The 15,286-nt window shown below is 34.2% G+C and overlaps 1 protein-coding gene and 1 long non-coding RNA gene across 2 annotated transcripts; one reads left to right on the top strand and one right to left on the bottom strand.

Annotated features, from left to right (window-relative positions):
* Positions 1–6,516: 6,516 nt before the first annotated feature.
* Positions 6,517–7,388, bottom strand: LOC144707056 (uncharacterized). Its single transcript, XM_078580180.1, has 3 exons — positions 6,900–7,388; positions 6,737–6,798; positions 6,517–6,664 (listed from the first exon to the last, which is right to left on the bottom strand). Exons 1-3 carry the CDS (start codon positions 7,386–7,388, stop codon positions 6,517–6,519), a joined length of 699 nt encoding a protein of 232 aa, XP_078436306.1.
* A 21-nt stretch (positions 7,389–7,409) lies between these two features.
* On the top strand, positions 7,410–9,101 carry LOC144707057 (uncharacterized). Its single transcript, XR_013582394.1, has 2 exons — positions 7,410–7,548; positions 8,880–9,101. It is a non-coding gene; the product is annotated as an uncharacterized LOC144707057 (long non-coding RNA).
* The last annotated feature ends 6,185 nt before the right edge of the window (positions 9,102–15,286 follow it).

Here is a 15,286-nt window from a genome sequence, read left to right as displayed (position 1 = left end):
ATCACTATAGTAATGAATAAGGATCATCTCCACATGGACGGGTGATTAGGAATTGAAAGTCTTTGGGTGGTCATTAACAAGTTGAGACAGGATACTTATAGATTATGAAATAGTTGGATGAGTGGAATAGAGAGATGAAGATAATACATTTATATATTAATAATAATTATAGAAGATATTTGATAGATATTTGAGAGATAAAATATGGGAAAAATACATGGATGATGACATAAGGTGGTGACAGAATGAAAAAGGCGGACGGAGAGATACTTGCAAGTGTTAGTATGTGAATGGATGTGAATGCTGTGAGCCTTTAATACCGATGGGATTACTAGTGAAATGAAAAACTGAAGTGATGATGAGCGGTATGAGGCGATGAAAAAGAGGGATGTGATGTGATGATAGGGTGAGATGTGACATAAATATAGACATATGTTAATAACGACAATGAGCATGAAATAATATAAGGCAAGAAGATCTATCTTAGGTCCTTGCGTTCTACCAAGACAAGAGTGATTTGTTGCTGTAGGTAAGCTTGTCCACTTTTTTGTTGCTCCTCCTTAATCACCCAGTACAACAAGAACAACTTTATGGATCTCTAAAACTCAGTCTCTTTCAAAATTCCCAGAAATATAGGAAGCAATTTTAGGTATGACTTTTAGAGTGATATAACCTTAATTTTTAGATATGAGGGCAAAGACTGAAAGAGGGGAGGAATACGAAGTTTCTCTCAAAAATTCATTATTCTAGAGCATTCATTAGATACTATGCTTTGAAATTGGAGCAATCATGACGATTAATTTGATTAAATACTCTCTCTCCTCATTAGCACCATTGTCAGTTCACCTTTATTCATTGAGGGTTTGGTTTAATAACCTTAAAATTCTCAAAAAAATCACTACAATCATTGGCTGCCATTTTCCACGTCATCCAAGATCGATGGTTTAAAAGTTGGCATGTGTACTCTATGAAGTAGTAAAGAGTTAAATAAATATTACACGTGACATGGACATGCATCATCACATGCCATTCTACATGTTGTTTTTTTTGTCGAATGATGATGGCCCACCTGTCGCCATTAAGTTTAAAAATGTTATGATTAAGTTAATTAAATGTGTTTCATGGTTTTGCACTTTGTAGAGCATAGTCTATGTATCTTCCCTTCTCAGCCAATAAGGTGATGCCACATACATACGTCGTTATTTTTTACTTTATAGCATTCATTGCATTAAAATTGAGGCTTCTTTATCACTGATGCATGTACCTTTCCCTCATTCTCACAATCGCATTTATTGGAATTTAAATTCAGTCTTGTTCAATTGGTCTATTTCACCCAATCGATTTGAAAAAATAAAAAGGTGTGAGCTAATCATTGGCCGTTATGGCACTGTGATTTGTGATGTAATAATAACATCTCTTCACAATGAATATTTGTGCTAATCATTATGAAAGAGTGATGATCGGTCACTATTGTATCAAACTGAATGTGACATGTAAAAGGTTGGGACAATAAGACCAGAAAAGCATTTAAAAATCATTAAATAAAATATAAATATATATAAAAATATTGATTCTGAATCAGAATTAATATCTCCATGAACATAATGTCAACATTTTGTTAAAAAAAATATTCTGACTGAGACAAATAATATCTTTAAGAGTATGTCGTCAGATAAAAACCATAAAATACCAATAAATCTTCGAAAAAATCATAAGATCATCCTAAAAAAAATATATCTAATCATTTTAGGCAAGATAGAAGGTATATTGATAATCATAAATTACATGCTATTTTTAATAATGATTTTTACATTTTATGGGCTTATTTTTGTTGGAATGATCATTAATCCATGTCCTTTATGGTTAAAATCGTTTATTGCACTTTTATAATGAATTTCCAATTTTTCTTGATTATGTGATATTTTAAAATAATTTTCAGACATTGGTAAAATAATTTTACCAGTCATAAAATATTTAATTAGATTTATTGATATTTTAAGGGATTTGTTATATTTTTAAAATGATATTCTGATTTTTCTAAATATTCCAGTATTTTATGGAATTTTCTGAAGTTAAATTTATAAATAAAATAACTTTATAAGTCAGAAATATAATTTTATATTTATTTAAATATTTTAAATGAATTAATTTAATTTTTCACTCCTAGAAGCTTATGCCATGCTAACAAACCGCCATACAATTCAAAGGAGAGAGAAAATCAGAGAAGAGAGAAAATTGGATGGCTTAGATTGCTCCAAATTTAACGGTGATATCTAATGATAAAGGATTTTCAGGCTGAAATTTTGAGGGTTAGTTCTACATTTTCCTCTATCCATCCAATATATTGGATCTATAACTAGAAACCCCCCATTTTTGGAAAAAAGGCAGCCTTAGATTTGGTCCTAATTACAACTAGCCAAGTGATTTGCTCATTCAAAATATTGGTTGGCTCCATTATTGTGCTTGCAATAGTGAAATGTTGGAGTGACATTTAGATCAAGACGTGTGAAGAAAAAATACCACTCGGTCCATTGGGCAACTGACGATGAGGTTAGTGTGATCTTTGTCTTTTTCCAACTTACATCTTTGTCCTTTTTCCTAGGTTATCATCGTTGACAGCCTAATTTCCACTATCATGCACACGACCTCCAACTCCACCGCTCATCATTTTGGAAAATTTTATAGAAATTTATAATAGAAAATACTAATTAAAATACCTTCTCCATTGCTTTCGCACTGCGTGTGATGGTTGATGGAGATGAACTTGAGATAGTGGTGAATTGGTGTCCATCTACATCACACTGACAAGGGTAAAATCATCATCATTGGCCCCCACTACGCCGCTCGTCGACACATATCTGCCACCATCTCTGTCGCATCCAGTGCAGTATCACTTTCGTCCGCTCCACTCCACTCACTCTTGCCTCCATCAACTATCTGAGGGCACTACAAAAGCGCAAGAGAAGGTATTTTAATTATACTTAAAAATATATTTAAAACACTTAAATACTCATATGAGAAATATGGTTGATCTTGTTACCATTAGTCTAGATATGATAAGGAGAGGTGGTATTATTTAGACAAAGAGTCCACTAAGTGGATACATATGAGATCATGGATGATATTATACTTAACTAACCATCGGATTGATTTATAACATGTTTGGGAATTGACCCTAAGACATCCGATACCAAAGACATTTTGTGAGTAAAAAACTCTCCTACCTTCTCGGTGAAACTGGAATGACAAGGATATCCTTCTCCAATAAACTGGCAAACTTATAGAGTATATTTGACATGTTGAGGACCATGTGGATACACCCACAACATGTACATTTAAACAACTAAAAGAGAAACAATCAACGGATCATTTGACCATGGACTCTGCACAAAGGTGATTTGGTCATTGGTTTTCTCATTTATAATTTAAAGGTTCATTACCATCAAATTTAATTTTTACCAAGAGAATAAACTTTGTTATCAATCTCATCCACCAAACCCAGAAAACCCAACCCATCTCTTAGTAATTGGAATGGTGAGAATGTATTCATATTTTTATGACAATGTTGATTGAGAAGATGACACGGAGATTCAGCATACCGAATACTATGCTGACACATCTTGAATTCTAACATCTGGGCAATTCAAAGAGACTCATTAAGGGAATTATTTTTTTTCATATTTTAGTATGTTCAAAGTGATTAGATTGTCATTCAATTTTTGGTTGTAAAGGTTTGTTTTGATTTAATTTTATTATGATGTACAAATGATTTCATATCATTGACTTCAACATAAAATATTGTAATATGGACCACTCACACATAATCAAGTTAAAACAACCTGGTTTGAAAATATGTACAAAAACAATGCAAAAATTAGTATGGACCAGTGAAATAAAATATTTTCCATAAGAGCACCCACTATCTCCCCATAGTGTCTCCAAACCAATGGTACATGATCAACCATCCATATCATCTGAGCAGATTGTACTATCCTATCCAAATATTTCATTTTTCTTGATTACTCTATAAGTAAGAATATTTAGGATGTGTTACAGATTAAAAATCAACATTATATGATAATATCATAATGCACTTCTAGAAATATGTAGATATTAATGTAGAAAAAATATATTTTCCCATTTAATCCAGGCTGATCACAAGAGTGAATATCAGTTGTTTGAAGAAAATAAATGTTTTGGCTTTATGAAATTTGAAATTTACCAATTAAACAATGAATTAAAATCATAAGTATATAATTAGCATCAGCTTTGATCTCTTATTTCCGTTCTACGACTTAGAGTACAAAAGTTTTTTAGTTTTTATTTACATTGTTATGAATCTGAATGTGAATTTACTTCTTAGAATCTTAATCTGAAATTAATTCTTAGAATCTAAATCTGAATTTACTTCGTAACACAAATCTGAATTTCTTGCTCCTAGGTGCCTAAGTTCATCTATCGTCATCTTATATTACCTTTGGAAAATTTTCTCTTACTTTGTGACTGATTAGCTACATCTTCATTATTGTTTTGTCTGTTTTGGCTTTTAATAGGATTGTTTTTATAATTCTAATGAATATGAACTTAATTTTAAAGTAGAGAAATAAAGTTGATACAGATATAAGTCTGCCTTGAATTCACAACCTGATTTTGTTCATCTTTGTCAGGGTTTGGATGCCATAATTTATTAGATAAAAGATTATTTTATAAAGTGAAAAATGCCTTATGGCCCTAGAACTAAATCTACATCTACATTAGTGAAATATTTTAGAGGCCAGATAGATTGAAATATTTAAGATTTATATTAAATTGTCAATAGAAGGGTTTCAAATTCACCTACACAAAGTCAACGAATATTGGACTCCAATGCACTATGGTCTACACAAGATCTAGAAGACAATGAGTAGGAATCAGTACCCTAGAAATAAACTCAAATTTCCATTAGGATATGTGTTACACGTGGATCAAGTGATCTAGAAGATCATTGGTGCTTTTCAGCCCAATAATACTCGGTTTCATATGGTCTATATGTCATTCACTTTATTATTCATCTTTGTGAAAATATGGATATATATCATGCTCATTTATAAGGCTAAAAAAAATTAAGACAATGAAAGTGATAAATGGGGATAAGGGAATGTAACCCCAATAAAAGAATGCACATGTCATTGGTGAAATTTTTTTAATATCACGGTAACCTTTTATAGATAGAATTATTAAAGGCAAACAATAAGTTTTTAATTCATCATGTGGATGCACACTAGCGTGGGACAGTTTGATATCTGATATCTGAAAAGTAAATATGATTTCAGATGACGGTATCCACTAGTGGACGGTTACTGGGAATTTGAATGATATCGGATATTGGGATAGAGGCCAAGGGGTTGGGATGGTGGAAAATGATGGTACCAGAAATTGGAAGACAATATTTGGAGATCAAAACAAATTATATGGAAACTTTACTTAGGGAGTCTTGTATAGACTATCCTTTCCACACTCAAGTGGAAGACCTAACTAGAAGAGCTAATAAATTGTGGTTGGGAAGGTTATAATTGCTAATAAATTTAATTGTACAGAATACTGATAACCAGATTTCGGTTATTGACATCCAGATACCTGATGCTGATATCATGGTTTAGTGTTTTTAAAATGAGACATTTGCCATATGGAGGAAAATTAAATAGCAGCTCCATATATTCTTTGTTGGTAGCCCTCTGGTATGTTAGAACTGCCTTGAATGATAAATCGCCATGTAGAACTTCACAGTTGTGTTCGGACTGGAATAAGTTGCTCCCTAGTGAGTCTAACCGTGGCATGTCTTGCATCATTTCTTGAGTGGGCTATTTTGTTCACAGAGAAGAAATATGCTGTGCACAAATTAATCTAATTACATAACAAACTATTTATATTATGGACAAAATTAACTAAATAATAAACTATTGTTTTCATACACAAAAGACAATCAACATTAATTAACTTAACTATGTTTTTATATATATCCTATTAATAAGAAAAAGTACCTAAAATATATTTAAAATCATAAGTAGGACATTAGAAAAAATGATACCCACTGCTGACATCTGAAATCGTCATCCGACCCCCTTAACAAAGGCAGATGCCAGTATCAGGACAGATATCGATGTCAGATATCGGTACAGTAGCAAAAGATATCCAGTATTATCTTCCAATATCCAGATATCAGTTAAGACGAATAATATATCTTCATGAAGACATTTCATCCAACTTACCAGTTACTAAATAATGTATATTTGTAACCAAACAATATAGTTGTAAGCAAAAGACATTACCTTCCAACATATGATGTTAAAATTCAAGTTGTAAAACCTAGTTTTACCCTGTGTCTTACAACTTACCAGAGCGTAAACAGTAAAATGTGGTGTGCATTCGCCATATTTTATTCACCAGCGTTCTATCATAATTTATAGATGCGTGCCCGTTCTAACTCTAAAATGCCAAAACGATTTTTAAATAAAACTTTGTTCAGATATTCTTTCATCAATCGGTTCCGCTGATAATCTTCCCGCCTCTACTTTGATTCTTTCTCCTGCGTTTCTTGATCTTTCCGCTCCGCAGCTGATGGCGAGATCGCCCCTTCATCTCTTCGCCGCTGCCGCCTAACCCTAATTTTGATCTTCCTCTCCAGCTACGAGACACACTCTATATAATCTTCCGACGCCATGGAAGCGGAAAACGAAGAAAAAAATGAAGAACTTACGGTCCTCTCTTCTCGATGGAGAGATGAGAAACGGCGAGATCTCCGTCGAGGGCGGTCGGAACCTGCATTTAGATAAGTTTCATCATATTCTTTGATTATCTTCTTACGATAATTTTTCTAAACAATTTCAATTTAAATTCGTTTAGAGAAGATCAAAACACACCTGTACATGATCAAATGGATCATCATCGTAGACAGGGAACTGGTTCGTCAAATCTTCTTCAAATTCATCTTCTTCCTCTTCAAATTCACCAGATTCTCTTCCAGTGCTGGGAGTCCGAAACGGGTTATCTCCATCTTCATCCTCTACCTCATCTTTTGAATCAGGAGTGTCTTCCTCCACGGATTCCCAGGTTTCAAATCTGGCCAGTTCTTCAGCTAACTGCTCTAGCTGTCTCCTCAAGTTCTCTATCTGTAGGTCTTTGTTCTTCTTGAAGAGCTTCCAGTCAATATCCTTACTCTCCACCGTCTCTTCTTCTATTATCTCTGGGTGTACCTCCACGGAGATTTCCTTCTCTGCAGGGGAGTTCTTGTTCTTGTTCTTGCGGGAGAAGGAAGAACAGAGGCGATTCGCTCGTAGGAGAAGGTTGTGGGGATTTTCAGCGTTGTTGTTGGTGTTGTGCTGGACATGTTTGGATCCGTTGCAACCCATTACGGAAGTTGGAAGAAGGAGATGGAGAGAGATATGGTGTTTTTTTTTCTAAGTGATTGATGGGATTGTTTGGGAGGAGGGGTTAACGATGACGAAGGAGTGGGCGGAAAGCACTCGCAGCTCGCCACGGTTGAAGATCTCATCGCACGTAGAAGTGAAGGTACGCGCCATGCGGCGCGAAAACCGACTAGCGAGTTTACCCGTTCTCTCTCTCTCTCTATGAGTCACTGTCTCTCTATATTTCTCTCCCTCCGTGTCGATCTCTCTCTTCTCTCGCTGAGTCTGTCTCTCCCTCCTTTCCCTCCTCTCTCTCTCTCTCTCTCTCTCTCTCTCTCGCTGCGTCTGTCTCTCTCTCCCTCCCTCTCTCCCTTTCTCTCGCTGAGTCTGTGTCTCTCTCCCTCCGTCTCTCTCTTTCTCTCGCTGCGTCTGTTTCTCTCTCCCTCCTTCTCTCTCTTTCTCTCGCCGCGTCTGTCTCTCTCCCTCCCTTCCCCCCTCCTCTCTCTCTCTCTCTTTCTCTCGCTGCGTCTGTCTCTCTCTCCCTCCCTCTCTCTCTTTCTCTCGCTGCGTCTCTCTCTCTTTCTCTCTCAGCGTCTGCCTGTCTCTCTCTCTGCGTCTGTCAGTCTCTCTCTCCCTATCTCTCTCTCTTTCTCTCTCTGCTTCTGTCTGTCCCTCTCTCCCTATATCTCTCTCTCTGCGTCTCTCTCTCCCTCCTCTCTGTTTCTCTCTTCCTATCTCTCTCTCTCTTTCTCTCTCTGCGACTGTCTGTCCCTCTCCCTTTCTCTCTCTCTCTCTGCGTCTCTCTCTCGCTCCTCTCTGTTTCTCTCTGCGTCTGTCTGTCTCTCTCTCCCTCCTCTCTGTTTCTCTCTCCCTCGTTCTCTCTCTGCGTCTGTCTGTCCCTCTCTCCCTATATCCCTCTCCTGCGTCTCTCTCTCTTCCTCCTCTCTGTTTCTCTCTCTGCGTCTGTCTGTCTCTCTCCCTTCTCTCTCTCTCTCTTTCTCTCTTTGCGTCTGTCTCTCTCTCCCTCCTCTCTCTCTGTCTGCGTCTCTCCCTCCTCTCTCTCTCTGTCTCTCTGCGTCTGTCTGTCTCTCTACCTTCCTCTCTCTGTCACACACATACACGCTCTCTTTCTCTCTCCCTCCCCCCCTCTCTCTCTTTCACACACATACAGACTCTCTCTATCTCTCTCCCTCTCACTCACTCTTTCTTTCTCTCTCTCTCTTTCTCCCTACACGCATACACAAATCTCTCTCTGACCGATCTGTCCACCATTTCCCAACTTCTCTCACATTCTCATCCCAATCAGCCAGCCACCCTCTCATTGCCGCTTGTGCAGTCATCACACACAATCTCTCTCACTCATCTCAACACTACTTTCTTTCTCCACATTCCCAGCACCTTCCAGTCTCTGATCCCCAAATAGCATGATGGATCATAGATTTAATCCATGATCATGATTATTTAATAATTTTCTTATTGATTTAATTTTTGTAGGAATACAAATTCATTAATTTGCTGCTCTATGATCAGCCTGCCTGAGAATTCTGTTTCTGGGTATGACCTGAGTTTTTGGGAGTTCCGTAGAAGAGATGTCCATGGTCATCTTAAATCAAAAATCAAGGTTTGCATGTGTGGTACATCATCTCTGTGTTTAATTGATGAACATTTTGCTTGCCAGAGATCAGTGTTTTCATGTATCCCATATATGTTTTTTTAGCTTTTTTTCTCTAGCCTAAAACAAAAACATTCTCTAACATATTACATTTCATCATTTCATTCATTTCTCGTTTCTAGGATCAAAATAGAGTTTATTTCAGTTTGTATTGTGAAAGCTATGTTCATTTAGGACGTGTTTAATTAAATTATTGATATCATTAGTTGACTTTTATGAAACATGTATTATTTTTCTAGATACAGAATCGAAACTATGATTAGTGATTTGTAGTTGGATTCATATAGGATCAAGAGCCTTGTTGAAGTTATACTTCTCTTCACAAGGGTGTAATTATATTGATAGATTACAGGTAGGTTACTCCAATATCAAAACAATGCCAAATGCGAAGTGGTATATTGGCTTTGGGTTTAAATTTTTGCTTATCTACTTGGGCCTATGCTCCTTATTCTCCCAGAATTGTGTTACTTGAGTGACTGAATGGGAATGTTGGTATACGATGAGGCAGACATTTTGCCTTTGGTTCATTATGAAACCCCATCCATCCTGATGTCATAATTTATTACCTCATTGCTGTTTATATCATCCTGATGTCATGTGTCCTATCTAATGAGTCATCCCATAAGAATGGATGGGAGAATCCATACCTTATCCAGATGGACTAATTTATAAAAGATATAGGTGAATGTCAATTGAATTTTCTTACGCCCTTCACCCTATTTCCCACTCCATTCACCCAATTTTACCCAATTTGGTATAGGTTTCCACCTGAAACTCTGAATACCACTACTGTCATTAATGCTCAGTTCCACCTCCAAGACAGGCACAATTGTCTCCAAGTGATACCATCATCATTGCTCCGCCCTTAGACAGTACAGGGGAGAATCATGTTGTCGTGTCATTAATACCATTTACATTTTTTTAGCTCAAGAAGATAACTCGTCAGAGACGCTAAAATTGGCACTTAAAATTTTACTTACTCTAGATATTTACTCTATAGTCCTTTAGTTCTGTCATGGAAATATACTGACCCACATTTCTTTGTGTAAGTCTCTAAGTGCTCACACCTCCCAATCAAAACGTTGACCTGGTGACATTTCTCTACGAAAGGATATTAGAATAAATAAAAACACTATAAGTGAGATGTCATCCGTGCCCAATGACCTTATCTGTCAACTGTATCTTTGATATACCATTTTCATTTGTATATCATTGTTGTTTGAAAGCAGTCAAAATATTTATAAACTCCAAATTCTTGTTGAGATGACAAATGTGAGAATATCAGTGAGATGGGGATCCATCAAGAATAAGAGAAATAAAGTTCTAAAAATAACATTTGATCTATATACAAGAATGATCATGCTCATAGCAAATGATAGAAATGACAAGGTGCAAAGGAGTGGGTGATTAAAGGCCTTTCAATTACCCAAGAAGGGAGAAATGAGAGCAATGTATATACTGAAATTTGGATTGATCTGAATACTAATATACTATCTAGTAAAATAAATTTTATCGTATCAAAATTTTATCGTGCTTTGACATCCAGATACAGATTTTCCTGTTCACATTAAATGTGAAGATTAGGCTTTAAGGGCATTTTTGGCACATTCCTTTAATGTGTGTTTTGATGAATGTTCAGAGTGATGCATGCCTCCATATGGGTTGTGGTCAAAGCACAATAGGCTTTCGGTCAAGTAGTTGACTGATTGTATGTGAATATAAAATAGGAGCTTTAGATATATTAAAAGGCTACATAGTTTGACCATACGTTGAACAAGTCAGATCATGCATTTAGGACTTGTATTTTTTATGACATGAAGATAAGCATAGTTTTTAACATTTTTCAAGTATTTGTGTGAATTTTTCTTCATTTGATTTGCTGAATAACTTATCCAAAATCCTATTTATTACCTTCGAGTATTTAAGGCTGAATTTACTAATGATTTAATGAAAATGAATTATATGAAGATATTATTATCCAATGGTGATATCTTTATTTAAATTATATGGTAAACATACTTAAAAGTTTAAGATTATTTTAAAAGCCAAATCATTAGCATAATGGTTAGTTTTTGCTCTTAACTCTTGAAAGGTGTTTTGAATTGATGGCAAAATTATAAATATATAAAATCAAAATTAAAATGATTATTATTTTATATTGCTTAATCATAATCAATGCATATGAATTTTGGAATTTTGACAGATGACCATAATACCTTTTCAGATATCTTAGTCCATATATACAGTCTGAGTACTAATTTCAAACCCCCTTCTCCTTGCCCTTTGAAAATCGCAATCCAAAAGCTATAGAGATCTCTCAATTCCTGGAGTAATTTTGAAGAAGTTTTTGAGCATTCTTTTAAGAGATCATTTGTTTCTAACATCAATCCAAGTCCATAGGATTTTGGACCGTGGTTTTTGGTACAGGGTATTTCAAGATTCAAAGAAAAGAAGGCTGAGATCCAAATTTTGCACATCCTCGACCCTATGATAAGTTTATAAAAAATACTTTTATATTTTGCATAATTTTTAACATACGAATTGTTGCTAACATCCATACAAAACCAAATAAAATTGAATCACATCATTTGGTTAAGTTTGGAAAGAGTTACAGAGGATTAAATTTGGACACGGAGGAATGGAGTGGTAAACTAAGGACATTGAAAGATTGATCTCTGGAGATTTATCAGACTTATTTATGAAAACTTTGTGTGAGATAACAGTTGTGAAAATTTGTGTTACAAAACCATTACAGGTGGAATCATTGCAGTTGTTGTAGGATTGAAAAAGATATTTGAGTTCTAAGCTTCAAAGGTCAAATGCGAATCAAGATTTAATCCAAAGAAAAAGGTGGAGGAGAAGATTCCTGAAGAAAGAACGGCCACAAACAAGGAGTTATTATTGAAGGGAAGTCATAGTTATATTTATGAATATTTATCTCTGAATTAATAAAATTTTGACATAAAAGTATTCTTGGTTAAATACTTAAAATCGATCATTTTCTTGAATTCTATTTTAAGTAGCCATCAATACTAAGTGTTGTCGTGGAGAATACATCATTCAGAAATATAATGTTACTAATATATCTTTATGATGACTCAGGTTAAGGCTTTGGGGGCCATAAGAAGACGGCTTTGGGGACCAAGTTGAAGTAGATCAAGCAACGTCATTCCGTGGAACCCTTTGAGGGTTGAGGACGAAAAAGCTTCATCGACTTTTCCTTTTTTCTTGGTATACTTGTTCAGCCCTACTTCCAAGTGATTTTCTTGGGGGGCATTCACACAAACTCGGTTAGGCACATCATCACCTCAGGGCGGATACCCCCGAATATCCTAAGCTGTCTAAAAAAAATGTGTCTCCCATTTCTGCTACCTCATTTCTTAGGTAGAAAAATCCTAGGCTAATTAAAAACAAAAATATAATATAAATAGAGAACCTAATTCAAACCCCCCCCCACAGGTTATTCCTTGGCCACCTAAACTAAGAAAATGATAGAAACTAACAGTTCAGTGTGAAATCAAACATCTTCGAATTTCCCAAGATGAGAGGAAGGAGAAAAATGGATATGATCAAATATGGGTTTGATTATTTATTTATTTAATAATATCTAATATAATAACTTCATTCTAGAAGACATTGAAAAAACGGATTAACCTAGGCTCCCATAGAAGAGTGGGTGGATCTATATCGAGTCTCGACTCTACCTCTATTTGCATTGTGGTGGGGCCCTTGATTCAAGCTAATATATCTCGTCACGCCAATGAATTTATGTGATTATTATTCCAAAAGGAGTATAAGATATCTAGGATTTGGTGTATTGATCAGACGATTCAAACCATAAATTTTGGACCCAAAAATTCGTCTATATCATCATATATTGAGCTCTAAACTTAAGAGATATGTTAGTCATTGTTTTCTCTCCACACATAAGTCCACATTGTTCTCATGATTTTGTGTTGAGTTCCACAACTCAGGTGTGGATTTGGTTCATGCTACATTGTTGAAGACTATTTTGGAATCATTTCAGCTTCTATCTTTCTGCATTTTGCCATTCAAATTGTTAAATAATGGCCTCATTATGGAACTTTTTTTTCTCAAGTAAAGTGCAACAATGGTGCCCACTCTATCTTTCTTTTTTCTTAGTTTTCTACCTCCACCACCACATTTCATGTAACAGAAATTAAACCCACAAAATAAATATCCTTCATTAAGGATGACAACTCATTTATAATCATTAATTATTCAATCATCAATATATATCAATAAAAAGGTGCCATGAATTTATCCCCAAAAAATATAAATGGATATGGATATGACACTTGGTGACACATATTTAAACTAATAAAACTATATTGTATTTATAAGAACTATTTTTTTAATTTTTATCACATGAATCAATAAGTTATAATATCATGGCATTTATATCAATTCCAAATCATAAATGTGTTCTCATTTTTATGAAATGGTCAGGCCAATGAGAAAAAAAACCCATTATCAGTGAGATTAAAAGTTGATTATTGAATATATGTAGATGATATGGGTAAAATAAACAAAAAATAGGTAAGACATCATAAATAAAATAATTATTTAATGAACCGAACCAACTTGAAATAAAAGTTTCTATGAAAGATAATATAATCATGCTATGAGATTCTAATGAAAAATCATTTAATTTCATATACAAACATACATATCTATGTTTTTATGAAAACACCTGGAAAAATTAAGCAATTTAATTTGATAGATGTTGGATGATAGGATAGAAATGAATGCACATGAAAAACAAATGAATGCACATGAAAAACTATACAACAAATTTTTCTCACTTCTCTTATTATTAACATAGATTCATGTTTTTTTTAATGTTTATGAATTCCCTCTAGGGTTGACATCCTAAAATTGTATCAACCTCAAATTTTGTGATGAAAAATGTTTTTTTCATTGCAAATGTTTAGTATTATTATTATTGTCAAAAAACATGGTGCTAGGTATGGCCAGCCCTAAGGTTGTGCCACAGACCTATCTAGTCGTGCCCTAAATGCCACCCACGGGGTTTTTATCTATTAAGTGGACTTTTCATCAGCGTTTATAGCCGTGGAGCGAGTGTAAATGTCCCACTTAAACACGTTTATAATATCAGTACTCATTCTTAAATTTTCATTTAAACATTTCAAAGAGACAATATCATGGTTGTGGATGGAAATTTTAAATGGAACTTAATATCATTCCATGATAATCATATCCATATTAAAGTTGTCATGCTCATTCATAAAAATATCATTTTGAAGGTCCAAAATGATGAAAGATATCGAAATAATTTCATTTTCTTATACATATATTTTCATATAAAATTTTATTGTAAACAATTGTATTAGTTTCATTGTCTACAAATAAAATATGAATATATTTAAAAAGCTTTTATTTAATGTTTTATCCACAAATCCTTCAAGCATAATTTCCATGAAAATTCATGTAAACATTATTTATCCACGTTTTAAAAATCATCATCACTCATATGAGGCATTTGATCCTGAAGTATAAGTGGGAAAGGCTCAAAAGTGAAAAAGTTCCCTTCCTTACTGAAACCTCGTAAATTATTGAATTATTTCTGCGAATTTTACACATGTTTTTTCATTAGAAAAATTATAAATGTGGTTAAATTATCAAGTTATCGAACTTTAAATGATTCAATTTATTTTTTAAAGGGATGTTCTCATTTTTTTGAATGTAATGGAATTTTAGTGAATTTTTTGACATCATATTCTCTAAGAAATTAATTTCCTGATTTGGAATATATTTTTATGAATTATTTGATCTTATATTTATGGAGGTATAAATTTTCTATGTCAAAATATATATTTATTTTTATAAATTATTATTATTTTACAATGAATGATTCATGTATTTGCATCTTAAAAAAGTGCCCACCACATGTCATCATTCGATTCATCAAATGGAGATCAATCAAAAGGGACTGCAATGATTAGATGTGCTAATCAATACAAAAAGCGCAATTATGACACTACAAATCACGATGCTATAATTCTCTAATCGTTATTTGACATCTGGTATACTTTATTCCCAAGAGGCGATGTGGACCATTAAAAAAATGGAATTATTTACATTGCAATAAATGTGATTCATAGATGGAGGAAAAAATAATGAAAAAAAGGTAGAAAGAAAAGTCACAATTTGTAGTGGTACATGTGGCGCACGTGTACCATCAGGA

The sequence above is a fragment of the Wolffia australiana genome, chromosome 8 (assembly GCF_029677425.1).
Source record: "Wolffia australiana isolate 7733 chromosome 8, ASM2967742v1".
Classification (NCBI taxonomy): Eukaryota; Viridiplantae; Streptophyta; class Magnoliopsida; order Alismatales; family Araceae; genus Wolffia; species Wolffia australiana.
Note: the sequence above shows the minus strand (reverse complement) of the source record. Positions and strands in the feature narration are given on the sequence as shown.